Raw genomic sequence first — 19,518 nt, 5'->3', positions numbered from 1 at the left:
GCAGTGTTAAAAAGATTCTTCTTAAGGTGTTACTGCTATATTTATTGTGGTGTACAGGTTTTTAAAGATTTCTCATTTTATACTGTTGAAAAAATTTGCCATTTGCATGGTATTCCAGATGTACATGTATATCTTTCGTCGGGATATACATGTACATATATATCTTCCACCAGGATATATATATATATATATATATATATATATATATATATATATATATATTTCAATTCCCACTATTTACAGGGATATTATAGGCACCAAAACCACTTTTGCTTAATGATGCAGTTTTAGTGTATATGCCTATAGTGTGTGTGTATATATATATATATATATATATATATATATGTGTGTGTGTGTATGTATATGTGTATATATACACATATACATACATACATACATACATACATACATACATCACCAAGCTCCTGCGACAAACACGCATAGCCACTGAGCCTAAGATGGCCGCCTACCCTGAAACCTACTCCAAGCTATCGGACGAATTCTCAGGGGAAGAGGCGGCCGACTTACATTTGGTGCAGAGACTGGCACTGATTACCCAGAAAGCAGATAACTCCCCAGTGACGACAACAGTCCTGAAGTCGCTCCTTGCAGACCTCCAGAAGACCGTCCAGTCAGACGTCGCCACGCTCCGTGCTGACATCTACGTCCCGACCGGTCGAATGGGAGCCTTAGTCTGCCTCCAGTGTCTGCTCGGACCAAATCGCCTCACTGCAGCAAGTGGTCCAGGGACTTCAGTTTCAGAATGAGGCACACGTGCGCCGTTTTGCGGCCTTGGAGAATTCACGCCGGGCCAACAATCTTAAGATTCGTGGCATCCCGGAGGACACTCCGATGGCCAAGATGCCACATTTATTGAGACGCCTCCTAGTGGCTCTGCTGTCACCACGGCAAGCTAAAACAATCAATCTGGTTGGCTTCTTTCGTGCCCCGAAACCGGCCAAATCGCAAACCATGGCACCTCGGGACCTCCTCATATGGTTCCAACAATATACAGACAAAGCAACAATGATGGCTGCGACCAGGGACTGTTCACCCTATAAATTTGAATCAATGGAATTATCCTTCTATGCGGACCGCACTGGGGGTACACTCGCCTGGCGGAGGTCACTTAGGCCATTCACTGCGCTCCTGCAAAAACAGAGTAAGATACAAATGGCACCAGACTCGTACACTGCAGATCTTACATGGAGAAAACAAACACGCGGTCCGAGACTTCCCAGAAAACAGCAGCTTTGCTACCTACACTGGGACTTCCACATGACTCTCTTCACACCACTGAGCCCCATGGAGCAAACAAGCCAGCTCACTGATGGAACCCTGACAGAGTGATCCCTTCGTCCCACACGGACCTAAGAAAAATCTGAACATTGCAGCAACCACCTGAAGCATGCCTGTGTCAGGATCGGGACAGGGATCCAACACGCAGAGTACAGACAGTAGAAAGGTACGTATACCGGACCTTAGAATGGCCGGACTAACGTACGGAGATAGAGAGAATGGTCAAAGACAAGCCGAGGTCGAGGGAACGAGAAGACAGGTAAGCGAGGAACAAGCCGAGTCAAAGGGTAACAGAGATGAGCAAAGTAATACAAACAAGCCGGGTCGGAACCAAAAGGATAACTGGAATACAAGAGCGCTGAGTGACTAGACAGGCTAGAACCACGACAGGGCAATGAGCAAATGGAAGAAGCACTGTTAAATACCCTGGCTCAGGAGAGTAGACACGCCTCCGACGAGTCCTGATTAGTTTCCAGACAATTGAGTGACAGGTCGGTCCGGGTTGGTGTCATGACGTCGACTGCTGGGCGTCGTGTTACAAAAGGAAGTGGATCCCTCGCGGCCGGCGTGTAAATGACCGGAAGGACCGCGAGGGACGGAGGAAACAGCCCTTCTGGACGGATAAACTTCTAAGTCTCTACCTCTCTCAGAGGTAGAGACTTCAGGTACCCTGACAGTACCCCCCCTCTCAGATACGCCCACCGGGCGGAAGGAACCGGGACGAGATGGGAAGCGGGAGTGAAACGCCCTGCGGAGGCGAGGAGCATGAACATCCTCTTGAGGTACCCAACTCCTCTCTTCAGGACCATATCCTTTCCAGTCGACCAGATATTGTACTCTCCCCCGGGAGATTCGAGAATCAATAATAGAGTTGACCTCATACTCCTCCTGACCCTCCACCTGAACAGAGCGAGGAGAGGATACCGTGGAGGAAAATCTGTTGCAGACTAGCGGTTTCAGCAATGAAACATGAAAGGAGTTAGGGATGCGTAAGGCAGATGGGAGAGCTAGACGATACGCAACTGGGTTAATTCGAGTCAGAACCCTGTAAGGTCCAATATAACGAGGAGCGAACTTCATGGAAGGCACTTTTAAACGAATGTTTCTAGTACTCAACCATACTCTATCGCCTGGAACAAAAACCGGAGCCGACCTTCTACGTTTATCAGCGTGTTTCTTAACCAGCATAGAATTGTGCAGAAGAATTTGTCGAGTCTGATCCCACAACTTCCTCAAATTGGCAACATGAACATCAACCGACGGTACCCCTTGGGAAGGAGAAACCGAGGGAAGAATGGATGGATGAAAGCCATAATTCATGAAGAAGGGGCTTGAATGAGTAGAATCACAAACGAGATTGTTGTGCGCGAACTCCGCCCAAGGAATCAAACCGACCCAATCGTCCTGGTGTTCGGAAACAAAACAACGTAAATATTGTTCAATCTTTTGGTTGGTGCGTTCAGCAGCTCCGTTAGACTGAGGATGATAGGCGGAAGAGAAATTCAATTTGATACCCAGTTGAGAGCAGAAGGATCTCCAAAAACGAGAAACAAATTGGGAACCTCTGTCAGGTACAATTTGGGAGGGTATCCCATGTAAACGAAAAATCTCCCTTGCGAATATCTCTGCCAACTCGGGAGAAGACGGAAGTTTAGGCAGAGGAACGAAGTGAGCCATCTTGGTGAATCTGTCAACCACGGTGAGGATAACAGTCTGTTTTTTAGATATAGGTAAATCGACAATAAAGTCCATAGCCAAACAGGACCACGGCTTTTCTGGAACCTCTAAGGGATGCAGAAATCCACATGGAAGCGTATGAGGTTGCTTGGTCTTAGTACAAACCTCACACGCACCGATGAAATCTTTGATATCCCTACGTAAAGCAGGCCACCAGAAGTCTTTAGAGATCAAAGCGCACGTCTTGCGAATGCCAGGATGTCCAGCCACCTTGCTGTTGTGGAAACATTGTAACAGTTCCAGTTGAAGAGCAGGAGGAACGAAATGTCGACCCCCGGGAGTCTGTTTAGGGGCTAGATGTTGCAGCTTTAAGATCTCGGCAAGTAACGGAGAGTGAATCCTGAGATTCGTGTTAGCGATAATATTGCATTTCGGAACTATAGAGGAAAGAACCGGTTCAGATATAGTAGAAGGTTCATATTGGCGAGACAAAGCATCGGCTTTAGAGTTCTTAGAACCAGGTCTATAAGTAAGCACATAATTGAAGTGGGTCAGGAATAAGGACCAACGAGCTTGTCTGGCGGACAGTCGCTTAGCCTCCCCAATATAGGACAAGTTCTTGTGATCCGTTAAAATGGTAACAGGATGTAAGGTCCCCTCCAATAAATGTCTCCACTCCTTTAAAGCCATAATGACCGCTAATAATTCCCTGTCACGATGTCATATCTGCTCTCAGGGCCAGACAGTTTCTTGGAAAAAAAAAACACAAGGGTGTAGTGGTTTGTCCACCCCTAACCTTTGTGACAGAATAGCACCTACGCCTGTCTCAGAGGCATCGACCTCGAGTAGGAACGGCAGAGTCGTATCAGGATGGACTAAAATTGGAGCAGAAGCAAAAAGTTCCTTGAGAGTCTTGAAAGCAACGAGAGCTTCAGTAGACCAAGTCTTAGTGTCAGCCCCCTGTCTGGTCATATTGGTAATAGGCGCAATAATAGAAGAGTATCCCTTAATGAAGCGCCTATAATAATTGGAGAAACCAATAAACCTCTGAATAGCCTTGAGTCCCTTAGGCAATGGCCAATCTAAAATAGACTGGAGTTTGTCGGGATCCATCTTAAAGCCTTCCCCAGAAATCACGTAACCAAGAAAGTCTATCTGAGACTGGTCAAAACTACATTTCTCCAATTTGCAGTATAACCCATGTTGAAGAAGTTTGTGTAATACCTTTCTGACTTGTCTGTGGTGGGTCTCAATCTCTCTAGAGTGTATAAGTATGTCGTCCAGGTACACAATAACACAATCATGTTGAAATTCCCTAAGAACTTCATTAATCAAATCCTGAAATACTGCCGGTGCGTTACAAAGACCAAAAGGCATGACCGTGTATTCATAATGCCCATAACGGGTATTGAACGCTGTCATCCACTCGTGTCCTTGCTGGATTCTCACCAAGTTATATGCCCCTCTGAGATCCAACTTGGTGAAAATTTTAGAGCCCTTTAGGCGATCAAACAGCTCGTTAATCAAGGGGATCGGATAGGCATTTCTGATGGTTATCTTATTCAAACCTCGGTAATCAATGCAAGGTCTTAGGGAACCATCCTTCTTTTTAACAAAAAAAAACCCAGCACCGGCAGGAGAAGAAGATCTCCTAATGAATCCTTTGTCTAGATTCTCCCGAATATATTCCTCTAGAACTGAATTCTCTTTGGTGGATAGAGGATATACATTACCCCTCGGAGGCATGGTACCAGGTAGCAGATTAATTTTACAGTCAAAAGTCCTGTGTGGAGGTAGAGTATCAGCATTCCTTTTGTCGAATACTGCTTTTAAATCCAGGTACAGAGGCGGTATCTGTATATCTGTAGACTGGGTAGAACTACCTGGTGTGTTAATTACACCCAATGGAGAAACCCTCCGTAAACACCTCTCCTGGCAACCCTGGCCCCATGAGAGTATCTCCCCTAACTCCCAATCAATAATAGGGTTATGTCTCTTTAACCATGGGTAACCCAGTACTATGGGAACAGAAGGGGACGAAATAAGCATAAGCGATAAGTTTTCCTCGTGTAAGATACCAACAGTTAAGTTAACGGGTATGGTTTCACGAAAGAGAACAGGCTCAAGTAAAGGTCTACCATCTATGGCCTCCACTTTTTCAGGAAGCTCTCTAGTAGCAACCTCGTCAAGGATTACATCTGATAGCCCGTTCAAAAATACATCTATATAAGCCTGCTCATTCCACTTAACTTCTGCCGCCAAAGACCTGAACTCTAGTGCATAATCCACAAGTGTTCGGTTCTCTTGTCTCAGGCGCAAAAGTAATCTAGCTGCATTGACCTTTCTACCAGGAGGGTCAAAAGTTCTTCTAAAGGCAGCTACAAAGGCATTATAATTATATACTAACGGGTTATCATTCTCCCATAATGGGTTGGCCCATCTCAGAGCTCTCTCAATGAATAAGGTGATAATAAATCCAACCTTCGCCCTATCTGTAGGATAGGAGCGAGGTTGTAATTCAAAGTGGATACTGATCTGGTTTAAAAAAACCACGACACTTCTCAGGTGAACCACCATAACGTACTGGTGGGGTAATACGGGAAGAGGCACCTACAGTGGCTACCTCTAGGCCTGAACTCACAGGGGAAATAGAAGTAGTACGCGTCTCCTCTGGTGGGTTATTAGCACGAGATAATAACGCCTGTAGTGCTAGGGCCATCTGATCCATTCTGTGTTCCATGGCTTCAAACCTAGGATCGGAAGGACCAAGCTGACTGTTTGTACTTGCAGGATCCATTGGCCCTGTCGTAATGTCAGGATCGGGACAGGGATCCAACACGCAGAGTACAGACAGTAGAAAGGTACGTATACCGGACCTTAGAATGGCCGGACTAACGTACGGAGATAGAGAGAATGGTCAAAGACAAGCCGAGGTCGAGGGAACGAGAAGACAGGTAAGCGAGGAACAAGCCGAGTCAAAGGGTAACAGAGATAAGCAGAGTAATACAAACAAGCCGGGTCGGAACCAAAAGGATAACTGGAATACAAGAGCGCTGAGTGACTAGACAGGCTAGAACCACGACAGGGCAATGAGCAAATGGAAGAAGCACTGTTAAATACCCTGGCTCAGGAGAGTAGACACGCCTCCGACGAGTCCTGATTAGTTTCCAGACAATTGAGTGACAGGTCGGTCCGGGTTGGCGTCATGACGTCGACTGCTGGGCGTCGTGTTACAAAAGGAAGTGGATCCCTCGCGGACGGCGTGTAAATGACCGGAAGGACCGCGAGGGACGGAGGAAACAGCCCTTCTGGACGGATAAACTTCTAAGTCTCTACCTCTCTCAGAGGTAGAGACTTCAGGTACCCTGACAGCCTGCCACTATGCTGCAAAGCACCAGGGTTTCTTGGTCCATTAACTTGTTCTGCAGTTTTAATTATATTGTTCTCATGTTCTCCCAAAATGCAAGTATGTCTATTGAAAGGACGCTGAAAGGACGATCTACCAACCATAGTACTCCCCATCCCCACCCCTTCTGCCTGAACCCAGTCTAATTCGCCACCCACGTAAAATACTGCCATCGTCAGGCATAATAACTAATAGCAATGTGTACATCTCTTCTCACATACAGTGGCTTAGTTGAAACTCACCCTTACATATTTGACCTGCAGCATTCACCTAGGCGGCAGTTCTGACCCAGATGTCTCGCAGATGTCTCCTTTTGTTTTTGTTTAGTTTTTTTTTTTCTTTTCATTCTCTTTATCTGAGTGAATAGACTGTTAATAAATGTACACCTCTATAGATTATCGTATAGCTGCGCATAGTATCTTATGATTTACTACACACCAGTCTAGCTAGCTTACCTCATGTTAGACTGTATGACATTGCTTGTCTAGACCGATTTTCCTATCTTACGGTTTACCCATTTCTTATAACAAAAAATGTGCAATGTATTTGAAGCCACATCTGTGTCTCTGTCTATTGCTCGGACTGCACCAGCTGTTGTGGCTGTGCAATTGTGATTGTTAACCGATGCACAACATAAATAAAGAATTTCAAAAATGCTTTGCAGAACTTGGCAAATAAAATTTCTTTATTTCTCACACTTTTATTTTATTCATATTTTTCCATAAATAAATATTTGATGTAAAATGAAAACCCTATTTCTCCTTAACCAAATTATATGTAATAAGTATGTGTGCACTTTAATATGAAATAGGCCAGTTATGGTTGAACAGACCTATAGCTCGCATTCCAGGTTTTGTTTTGGTTCATTATCTTTCGTTAAGGGATCAAATCTCTTTTTGTTTGTTTATGATGCCCTAGCAGCCAGCATAAAAATTGTTTTCTGATTGCTTTAGAAGTTACCTCCTGAATTTTGAAGGAACACTATACTGTCAGGTATACAAAACATGTATTTCTAATCACTTGAGTGCCTGTGTGACTGTTTAGGTCCCCTGACCTCTCAGATCGATCTGAAAATGTAAGTCTACTTGCCTTTTCTTCCGTACCACACTCCTTTTCACAGGAAAGCATTGAAGACTATTGCACTTGCGCGTAAAAACACAGCGCTGCGCCAACCAGCATCTCCTCATAGAGATGCATTTAACCAATACATCTCTATGGGGAACTTTCAACTCCTCCATGCAGAGCGTGGAGACCCTGAACACCAGTGCTGCACACTGTGCAGCACTGCACTAGGAAACAGCTCTTGTGGTCATCTCAGTGACTGCTCCTAGAGGTGTTACTTACTATGCAGCAATGTAACGTTTACATTGAAAAGCCTGCTGAGATAGGAGTTTAGACTCCAGAACCACTACATTAAGCTTTAGTTGTTCTACTGACTATAGGTGCCCCTTTAATCAGACACAGGAAGCTCCTGCATACTATTAACAGAGCATGAGATAAGAAATTCACATTAGGTCTCTCTCTTTATTGGAAGTGTTTAAAGGACCACTATAGTGCCAGGAAAACATACACGTTTTCCTGGCACTATAGTGCCCTGAGGGTGCCCCCATCCTCAGGGTCCCCCTCCCGCCGGGCTCTGGAAAGGAGAAAAGGGGTAAAACGTACCTTTTTTTTTTTCAGCGCTGGGCGGGGAGCTCTCTGCCTCCGATCCGCCTCCGTTCCGCCCCGTCGGCTGAATATGCACGCGCGGCAAGAGCTGCGCGCGCATTCAGACGGTCGCATAGGAAAGCATTATCAATTGAGCAGTTGCCTGGAGCCTGATGAAAATAATGGTTGTTTCCCATTCTCCAACATCGAGATGTGGGACACCTGTTGGAGGGATGAATCGAGTAGTCCAGTGACCCAGTTGTGGAAAGGGGGTGAGTCCGTCTGAATTACTGGATGGTCAGCCTAGCGTGAATGCATGCCAAGCTCTCTGCCAGTGAAGCAGGCCAGCCCACAGAAGGGAACAATGTTTCAGTTCTAGTTCCCGGAGTGTAGCACGATTGTCTCATGATCTGCTTGTTCTACTTTTTTTTTTTTTAGAGGGAAAAAGTTCCCTGGTGTCCCCAAAAGTTGGGCTAGGACTAGAAAATTGAGACTGTCCTGGCGTACTCGGGATAGGTGGGAGGCACGATATTCCGAACCAGTGGTTGAGATTCACAGCTCATGGCAATTGGCAAAAAAGTTATGTTGACACCCATAATTATTTTTTATTTTTTTTTGTCAATCTTTCTTTCTTTTATTGAGGCCTTTTTGAAGGACATTACAGAAAGAAGAAAAGGGAGTGTAATCAAGTAACATTAGCAACCATAGTGTACAACTATAAACTCCAGTTGGCTCTAGCCTCATTTTATCATAAAAATAATAAACGGAAAAAGCATACTAGTTAACAACTTTAAAGAAAGATCTTAAATGTTGGTGAGCAGTACTATTTAAACAAAATAATGTTTTTAAACATGTGGTGCCTTTCACCAGCTAGGGATACATGTCTAGCTTAGGCATTGTAGCATGCTCGGAGTAGGTTTGACTGGCTAGTCTGTGATTTAGTATAGTGAAGGCAGGATTAACAAAGCACACGTTATGTTTTATGAGTTTAACAGTAGCCAGATCAAGCTAGCTATTAATGAGTGTGCTACTAGAACATGCGTACGCAAAGATTAGAGTATTTCAGCCTATATGTAATTAAGAGTATAATAATCACATGGATATTAACGGTATTAGAGTAATTCAACAGGCTGATATCCACCTTAGGACACACACATCACTAAGTACTTGGCAACTGCATTTGTGAGGACACCAAAAGAAATAACGATTCAAACTTATATACTGTGAATATAAAGAAGGATGTGTTAACCAAGGCATTAGGAGAAGTCACTGGCTACTGGGCATCCTGCGAGTTGACAGATAAGTCTGAAGATCCAGTAGGTGCAGATTGCTTAAAAGACAGTCTGCTCGTGTAAGTAGAGAAACACCGAAGAGTAAAGGCTCAAACTTTGTATGGTGTCAGTCCGGGCACAACACTCTGTCTTCTGTGGGGACACAGTTCGTGGGCCGCTTTGTCAGCCAATACCCTTGCTGGGCCGTTTAGTTACTGATGCTTGGTGATTCTGGAGGGCGAAGGTGAGCTGCGAGAAAGGAGCGGCCCCTCTCCAGCTCCAGGCCTCCATCTGCGTGCCACTGACTCGGGTTCTCGTTGGGGCCGGGTCTTCCCCTTCTGGGCGCCACGGAAGACCACGGTGTTCTGCCGCTGCCAGCGGTGGGCGGTCTTCCTACGCAGTGGCCAATGCTAGAGGTATCCTTTGGGCGGGCGTTTGGTGCGCTGTTTTAGTATGAGGGGGTTTGTTTTTCCCAGGATAGGCTTGCTCTGTCTCGGCACCCCAATCTCATGCAGCTTCTCTCCGTGGGTAGGGAGAGGCCCAGCGAGGAGCTTCTCTAGCTGGTCCTAGAAGTGTTAAAAGATCAGATCCAGGCGTGTGGTTGGTGATTGCTGGGTTCGATAGTCGGGCTGCGTCTGCCATGTTGCTGGGCCTGGTGTGTCCGTAACTCGGGCTGTAATAGGCAGGTTGTAACGGACCGCTTTGCACACGAGGTTAAAAACCGTTTAGGCGATATTCCCCTTTTCAGATGCACAGACCGCTACTGCAATCACCAATCTCCCGAACTGCAAACACATGAATTCACCAATCTCCCGAACTGCAAACACATGAATTCACCAATCTCCCGAACTGCAAACACATGAATTCACCAATCTCCCGAACTGCAAACACATGAATTCACCAATCTCCCGAACTGCAAACACATGAATTCACCAATCTCCCGAACGGCAAACACATGAATTCACCAATCTCCCGAACGGCAAGCACATGAATTCACCAATCTCCCGAACGGCAAGCACATGAATTCACCAATCTCCCGAACGGCAAGCACATGAATTCACCAATCTCCCGAACGGCAAGCACATGAATTCACCAATCTCCCGAACGGCAAGCACATGAATTCACCAATCTCCCGAACGGCAAGCACATGAATTCACCAATCTCCCGAACGGCAAGCACATGAATTCACCAATCTCCCGAACGGCAAACACATGAATTCACCAATCTCCCGAACTGGAACCAGGGGAATGCTCCAAACTCCCGAACAGGAAAAACCATACGAACAGTTTACACTCCTGGCAGTCACACTGTAACAGCATACAATCCAATTCCCCCCAAGAACGAGACAACTTTGTTTTGAGGGTCAAGCAGGAACTCCTTTACTGGGGCTACCTGCCCGGCTTTTATGCAGGTCTCCCACCTGGTGGACACTCCCCTAGGGGGGACCAGATGGAAGACTGGGAAACATATTGGACATTAACCAATCACAAGCTTACAATCCCACAATGCATCACAATCCCTCCTCTCTGTCCTGGAGATAATTGGGAAGTAATCCAATTATCTCCAAGGACAGAGGCAAAACTCCATTAACCACATGGCAGACAAAAGACCATAAAAGACATAAAATACATACTGTTACATTTATCACATAGAACATACACATTCTACCTATCCCCAGATAGCTTAGATCTGAGCGCCCATTACTACCGGATAGCGCTCAGATCGCATACATACAGTTCAATCGCCATGGAGCCAAAGTCTTTCATACAGTCTTTCAGTATACGGCTGGGCTCCATGGCATAGCTATCTGGGGTAGCATGGGTTAAACCGTAAAGTACCGAATGGACCGTTGTTCGGATAATTGACTGCAGGTAGGAGAAGGGAGGTCGGCGGCTCAGCGGTGTTCTTGACTTTAACAGTCCGCAGAAAGGCACGAACCAGCCTTTCTGCAGGGAAAAAGAACAGTGTTAAACATGGGGCCATAGTCCAGCGGCAAGAGGTGGGCAACCAGGCTCCTCCAGTGGCCAGCGTCGAGGTTGGTTCCGCCACACAGGCGTATTCGACTGTGTTGTGCATACTAGGTCGGAGGGGACCGGGATAACTCCCACTGGTCCATATGAGGGGGAACGGTGGCTCAAGGTTTGCCTGGCAGTGTGTTGAGACGGCAGGAGAGCGGCCGTCTCTCCCGCGCCTGCCATGCTTGTAGGCCGCAGTGACTGGGCGGTAAGAACCGTTGCAAAAGTTCACTTGTGTGGTGGTATCCTGTAAGGCTCGGTATCACAGTTCTCTTGGCAGCCAAAATAAGTTGGGTCACAGCCTCTGCTCAGCGTAAATCGACTAGATTTGCAGTAAGAAGCAAGAGCAGCAGTAACATGCGTCTGCTCTGCCGTCAGGCACCACCCCCAGAATTTAAATTCTTAATCAGAATTAAAAAAATAATGTGAATTTCGAACTTGCACTGCCAACCCAACCTTGGTGCTTTGCATACGATCATTTAATTACAATACACATGAATCCATTGGATGGATAACATGACCCACATCACTAGTGACATCAGATCTCAACTTGCAGATCAAAAAAACTACATTTTATGGAACTCATGTGCCCCTTGTAATTGTCCTCTTAAATTTCTTGTCTTCACTCTAACCGATATCCTTACCTTCATACACACAAGCACCTCTCTATCTATTTCTTCTATCTCACGTACACCTTCCTCTTTAACCTCAATTCCTTTTCTGCAAACATTGACCTTTCCTCATATTAATATCATATCATTACCTGGTTATTCTCAGTGCACATAATGACTGTTACCTTACTCTTCCGACACTTATCTCTTACACTGTCCTATCCACCCACCCCCACCTGCTTGCAGAGTACTCCCTCTCTCTCTTTCATTGTCAGTCTCTTTATTACTATTTCATCTTGACTTCCCTAGACACCTCTAACACGTAGCTTGTTCCTCACTGGTCTCTTCCCTTCACATCCCTAGGTCACTTCTTTTTGCTCTACTTAATATTTTCCTTATACTCTCTCATCTTCACCTTAAAACAGAGCATCCTCTTATTCTTTCAGCCTGCAGTTTACATGGTCTTTTTTTTTTTTTCTCCTTACTATTTTTTTTCCTAACTATTTGCTGTAACTAGTAGGATGATGTCCCTTTTGTGAAGCAAAATCTGTAATTGATATCAGTAATGTCATATGTAATGTAGTCTGTGATGGCATTGATTTCATGCAAAGTATCCAGGATGGAGGTTTTAGAATGGTATGTCTAACAAGCTCATACTGATGCTTTTGGTTATGCATGTGTTTTTATGTATGTAATATTCATCTCGTTAATTTCATCCGTTTTTTTTTATTATTTTTTTTCAGGTTGCCAAGGTGTTCAAGTGGAAGAGATTTGGAGTTTAGAACAAGAACATTTCGAAGACTTGCAGTAAGTCTTAAATTAACTGCTATTATTTCACTAGGTTCAAGTGACAAGTGCCCAAAAGGGCATTATAAAAAAAAAAAAAAATGTTCAACAGGTTGGAGTAACCTATTAATGGAAAATAGAATAGCTAAAGGAGCCCCCAATATAGTGAGGCTCCTAATCTGTTTTTTTTTTTTTTTTTACAAAGTTTACAGTAGACACTTAAAACACAGTGTAACTAATACTGGAAAATAAACTTGGAGAAAGTTCATATAGGAATGCTACAAATAGCAATGTATCTAATCCTAGGGCATGCCAATAGAGAATCCAATCATTTAAACTTTATTGATAGATTTAGATACACAGGCAATATGCTAAAGGAATTATTACTGAATAGCAAGGGGTATCCTGTAATCTAGACTTGCTATGGGACTAATAAGCACCTCCAAAAATTGACAGTTCAATAAGGAAGTGAAAATTTTGATAGGGCAGCAATACAGCATTTTAAATAGGATCAACCACAATTAGTAAGTGGAGGACTTCTCTTCTGGAGCAACTCTCATCATCATCAGCCATCAATTTATATATAAAAAAATACCTAATGCAAGGATTTGAAATAGAGGAGCAAAAAATGAAGGGGAGAGGTTGCTGAACTAATAGATCCCTATGATTCCTAATAAACACCTTCGTGGGTGTTCTAAGTTGTCCCTAAGAAGCTAATAGTCCGAGTCCATATGATTACCCCTTGTTAGAAAATTAACCCATAAAAATGGAACTCCAAGTTTGAAAAAAGAAAACCATAAATAAATCAATAAAGGTTGTTAGACACCTAGTGCTCCCATAGTGAGTGAAGTGCTCAGTTAAATAAGCCGACGCGCGTTTCGGTGCATTTGATAGCACCTTCGTCAGGGGTATGAAAATACCTGTATTCCCGCCAAGGATTTAAAGCCCTTTTGGCCAATCAAAAGTCGTTCTCTAAGCGCCTCCATAATCACTTACATCTGTGTGGAAAGGCGTGCCGACGGCTCCTATGTCCACCGCCGGTAGCTCCTCCCCTTCTTCCCACGTCATTCGTGCAGCCAATCAGGCTGCAAATGGGAGGGGCCATCTGATCATAGCTAGCCCCTCCCCATCTTCCCACGTCCTCTGTGCAGCCAATCAGGCTGCAAATGGGAGGGGCCGTCTGATCGTGGTTAGCCCCGCCCCTTTCCTCCTTCCCCGTTGCTATTACAGCCGATTGTATTAGATGTAAGAGGAGGGGAACAGGAGGAGGGATGGAGCCTTGATGGGGCCAAACCCTTTCTTGGATCAGAAATCCTTCCCATTTATGACACCACAGGTCCCCCATCCAAGTGTTTGGGGGCGGTATTAGGGCGGGAGGAGCTGTCAAGCATTTTTTGGCAGCTCCTCCTAGCTCAGACCGTAGAATCTTGTAAGAGTAATTATATATGTGTTCTAATCTTAAGGTTGCTAATCTAAATCGGAACCTTCCTTTTACTATATAAATATATCCAACAGTATGCGGCCAAGTGGGTTATCCAATACATATTCTTTTCACTTTTATCACCGCATAACTTTTTGTTAATCGTATTCTGTTATTGATGTAACTGGTTCTGGGTCATACAGTTACAAGGTCTCCTGGTCTTTGAGTTTAGCCCAGAATTAAACTACACACATCAAATCTTGGTAAAATGAATATATATATATATAATGTTAATTGTGTTCCAAATATCCATTTAAGACTTATGCTTTTCCTTTAGTAAATTCAGATAAGTGGTTCCCAATATAAAGGGAGAGGAAGGGGGAGGGGGAGAGGAGGCAGAGGAATTGACATCAAGTTTTTTAGGGAAAAGAGGTATTAACTTTGGAATAAATATAAAGTGCAATTTTCAAAAAGTGTGAGCAAGAAAAAACAAATTCCAGAGTCATAGTTTGCTTTTACTGTCCCTATTGCTTTGTTAGATTGTTATATTTACTTTTAGAGATCACTAATAAATGGTGAATAGGTAAAGCCTTCATTCAGCCCTGCTGGTGATAATGTATTAAGGCGATATATCCAAAAACACTCTTGTCCTCAGAAGTTTATCCAGATTACATTTCCTTTGATCCATTTTGATATGTTCAATACCCAAGAATTTGAGTACTGTATGATCACTTTGATGGAAATTTTTTACATGTCTGGATACTGAGGTTTCAATGTGTCTCATCTAAATATACTGAAGATGCCCACATGCTCTAATCTTTGCAGTTTAGATGTGGAATCATTGTACAGCTCGATTCCCCCATGCTTTAGGATTAAGGCATATACGTTACTTTTTACAACAGAGGGGTACACATCTCGAAGAACATAATGATTTTATTATCGAGCTGTTACAGTTTGTCTTGACACACAATTTTTTTATCTTCGATGGCACATACTACCATCAGGTGCAGGGCACGGCTGTGGGGATGTCTTGTGCGCCCTCCTATGCCAACCTGCACCTGGTGGGAAGAAAGAGTTGTGTTCAGTGACAAATCCAAGGAATTCACTCGATATATCCTCTCTTGGAAGAGCTATATCGATGATATTATGATAGTCTGGAACAGTACACCTGAAGACTTCTCTCAATTTGTACAATACCTCAATGGGAATGATCTAAATTTAAGATTCACCTTTGAAATGGGGAAACCATCGCTGAGTTTCCTGGATCTTAATTTGATCCCGGAACCCAACGGTACAATGAAAACTGACCTTTATAGGAAAGTACAGCTACTAACAGCTTATTAAATTGGGAGAGCCATCACCCGACCCCGCTAAAAAGAGGTAAACCAACTGGGCAATATTTGTGCCTTAGGTGAAATTGCTCCGATATGGAAGATTTCAAAATGAGAGCTAAGGAGTTACGAGCAATGTTCAGGGCTAAAGGATACCCCCATAAATGTCTAAAAAGGGCGTACCATAGAGCTCTAATAACAGACCGCAAAGATCTTATAAAGGAAGATCTATATCCGACAAGTCACACCAATTTTTACTCTAAACAACTGAGATGTATTGCCACATATGATGCAGGGTGGGAATATGCTAAGAGGATTATAAATAGATATATATATATATATATATATATATCTCTATATCTATATCTGTCTAATAAACTTCTGGGGACCTATAGATGTGGCCGCTGTAAAGCGTGTAACTATATCTGTAAAGACTCAAAGAGCTTCCTTAATAGCTCAGACACTTTCCATCCAAACTCCTTTTTTCAACTGCAATACAAAGGGCTTGGTCTATTTGATATGCCGATGTGATAAGTTATATGTGGGAAAGACCTGTAGACCATTTAAAAGACGAATCCTAGAGCATATTAATTCCGTCAAATCCAAGAGACACATTGAAACCTCAGTATCCAGACATGTAAAAAATTTCCATCAAAGTACTCAAATTCTTGGGTATTGAACATATCAAAATGGATCAAAGGAAAGGTAATCTGGATAAACTTCTGAGGACAAGAGTGTTTTTGGATATATCGCCTTAATACATTATCACCAGCAGGGCTGAATGAAGGCTTTACCTATTCACCATTTATTAGTGATCTCTAAAAGTAAATGTAACATAATCTAACAAAGCAATAGGGACAGTAAAAGCAAACTATGACTCTGGAATTTGTATTTTCTTGCTCACACTTTTTGAAAATTTCACTTTATATTTATTCCAAAGTTAATATCTCTTTTCCCTAAACAACTTGATGTTCCTCTGCCTCCTCTCCCCCTCCCCTTCCTCTCCCTTTACATAGGGAACCACTTATCTGAATTTACTAAAGGAAAAGCACAAGTCTTATATGGATATTTGGAACACAATTAACATTATATATATATATATATATATATATATATATATATATATATATATATATATATATATATATATATATATATATTAATTTTACCAAGATTTTATGTGTGTAATAACAGAATACGATTAACAAAAAGTTATGCGGTGATAAAAGTGAAAAGAATATGTATTGGATAACCCACTTGGCCGCATACTGTTGGATATATTTATATAGTAAAAGGAAGGTTCCGATTTAGATTAGCAACCTTAAGATTAGAACACATATATAATTACTCTTACAAGATTCTATGGTCTGAGCTAGGAGGAGCTGCCAAAAAATGCTTGACAGCTCCTCCCGCCCTAATACCGCCCCCAAACACTTGGATGGGGGACCTGTGGTGTCATAAATGGGAAGGATTTCTGATCCATGAAAGGGTTTGGCCCCATCAAAGCTCCATCCCTCCTCCTGTTCCCCTCTTCTTACATCTAATACAATCGGCTGTAATAGCAACGGGGAAGGAGGAAAGGGGCGGGGCTAACCACGATCAGACAGCCCCTCCCATTTGCAGCCTGATTGGCTGCACGGAGGACGTAGGAATAGGGGGAGGGGCTAGCTATGATCAGATGGCCCCTCCCATTTGCAGCCTGGCTGCACGAATGACGAGGGAAGAAGGGGAGGAGCTACCGGCGGTGGACATAGGAGCCGTCGACACGCCTTTCCACACAGATGTAAGTGATTGTGGAGGCGCTTAGAGAACGACTTTTGATTGGCCAAAAGGGCTTTAAATCTTTGGCGGGAATACAGGTATTTTCATACCCCTGACGAAGGTGCTATCAAACGCACCGAAACGCGCGTCGGCTTATTTAACTGAGCACTTCACTCACTATGGGAGCACTAGGTGTCTAACACCCTTTATTGATTTATTTTGTGTTTTCTTTTTTCAAACTTGGAGTTCCATTTTTATGGGTTAATTTTCTAACCAAGGGTAATCATATGGACTTGGACTATTAGCTTCTTAGGGACAACTTAGAACACCCACAAAGGTGTTTATTAGGAATCATAGGGGTCTATTAGTTCAGCAACCTCTCCCCTTCATTTTTTGCTCCTCTATTTCAAATCCTTGCTTTAGGTATTTTTTTTATATATATATATATATATATATTGATGGCTGATGATGATGAGAGTTGCTCCAGAAGAGAAGTCCTCCACTTACTAATTGTGGTTGATCCTATTTAAAATGCTGTATTGCTGCCCTATCAAAATTTTCACTTCCTTATTGAACTGTCAATTTTTGGAGGTGCTTATTAGTCCCATAGCAAGTCTAGATTACAGGATACCCCTTGCTATTCAGTAATAATTCCTTTAGCATATTGCCTGTGTATCTAAATCTATCAATAAAGTTTAAATGATTGGATTCTCTATTGGCATGCCCTAGGATTAGATACATTGCTATTTGTAGCATTCCTATATGAACTTTCTCCAAGTTTATTTTCCAGTATTAGTTACACTGTGTTTTAAGTGTCTACTGTAAACTTTGTAAAAAAAAAAAAAACAGATTAGGAGCCTCACTATATTGGGGGCTCCTTTAGCTTTCTATTCTATTTTCTGTAATAGGGTGGAGCTGGTACCACCAATTCTGACCACTGTGTGGGTGGCTCTCTTCACTTTCAGTGAAGACTGCTCTACATACAGTTTTCTATATTCTTCTATTCAACCTATTAATGGAAGCTGACCTTTTATATTATCAGAATTAGTAACCCACTTGTGTTGCTGTTATCTGTCTCACTCATTCCATCATTTTTATTTTTTTTTCTCATTCCTAGTTTTGTGCCCTTTAGACTGAAGGGATACTTGAAGCACCATAATCACTACAGCATGTTGCTCATTTGCTAAAGCAGATGTTCATACTTTCACAGTAGCATGTAATATATTTGGACATTCTTTTCCAATGAATAATGTGCAAAGTTGGTATAAGGCATAAATGGAATAAAAGCTTTAGCATATTAGGGCAGTTATCCTTCATAGCCAGGTAAATGTCAAACTGTTTGTAAATGGTTTGACGGGTTACTTTGGGATGGCATATACCTGTCAGGATTCCTTAGAGACCCAACACGCAGGATGTAATAGAAGAACGTATACCAGGCCTTAGATTGGCCGGGCTTTACGTTCGACAGATATAGAATGGTCGGGGACAAGCTAAGTTTGAGGGAGCCAGGTCTATATTTCTTCTAAATTCTTAAGATTTCTGTCCATCGCTTTGATGTGTGATCACAGAAATGATCTATCTTATGTGTTCTGTTGCACACCCACTCATCCCTAGCTTCCTGTTGCTTCATTATGACATCATATATGACATGGAACCCTTCCATTGGTCTCCTTTTTTTTTTTTTTTTAATTCTTTATTTTTCCATCTTGGCAGACATAGCGATGTATCATTAGCATAGTGGCTTGTGCAAAAGCCGAGTTACATGTCATACATTTGAACAGTGGTATAGAATAGGCAACCACAGACACTGTCTGTTCAGCTTACATCATAACTTCGTCGCTGTCCGCCAAGGAGTTTTTCATTTTTTTTAGAGAAACAATTAACAATGAAGAATGAATAATACAAGCGCTCATTACACATCAGTTGATCATCGTTCTGTAAAAAGTAGGAATGATAGGGTAAAAGGGGGGAGAAATCCACTGAGGGTGGAAAGAAGGAAAAAAAAATAAAAAAGGAATTTGTGGGCTCTGCTGCCGGGGGGAAAGGGGGAGGAGAGAGGGGGACAGGGTGTCCACGCAGTTATGTTGTTCTTAGTGAGTCGCTGTATTCCACCCAGGGTTCCCATACTTTGAGAAAGTGTGGGTATGTGTCACGCACCTGAGCCGTCAGCTTGTCCATGAGGCAAGCCTCTTTAATGTTCTGTACTACTTTGTCCATGTGCGGGGTATCTGTTTGGAGCCACGTCAGTGCTAAGGCCCTCCTGGCTGCTAAATTTATTTTGTTTAGAAGCTTTT

General features: G+C 43.1%; 1 protein-coding gene across 1 annotated transcript in view; it reads left to right on the top strand.

The window, feature by feature from the left end:
- The window catches only part of UCHL5 (ubiquitin C-terminal hydrolase L5), a 287,690-nt gene that overhangs the window by 2,366 nt on the left and 265,806 nt on the right, over window positions 1-19,518 (top strand). Inside the window, exon 2 of the mRNA XM_063426950.1 lies at window positions 12,670-12,733. Coding sequence (XP_063283020.1) covers window positions 12,670-12,733 — 64 coding nt within the window. The remainder of the gene's footprint in view (window positions 1-12,669; window positions 12,734-19,518) is intronic.

The sequence above is a fragment of the Pelobates fuscus genome, chromosome 7 (assembly GCF_036172605.1).
Source record: "Pelobates fuscus isolate aPelFus1 chromosome 7, aPelFus1.pri, whole genome shotgun sequence".
NCBI classification, from domain to species: domain Eukaryota; kingdom Metazoa; phylum Chordata; class Amphibia; order Anura; family Pelobatidae; genus Pelobates; species Pelobates fuscus.
Note: the sequence above shows the minus strand (reverse complement) of the source record. Positions and strands in the feature narration are given on the sequence as shown.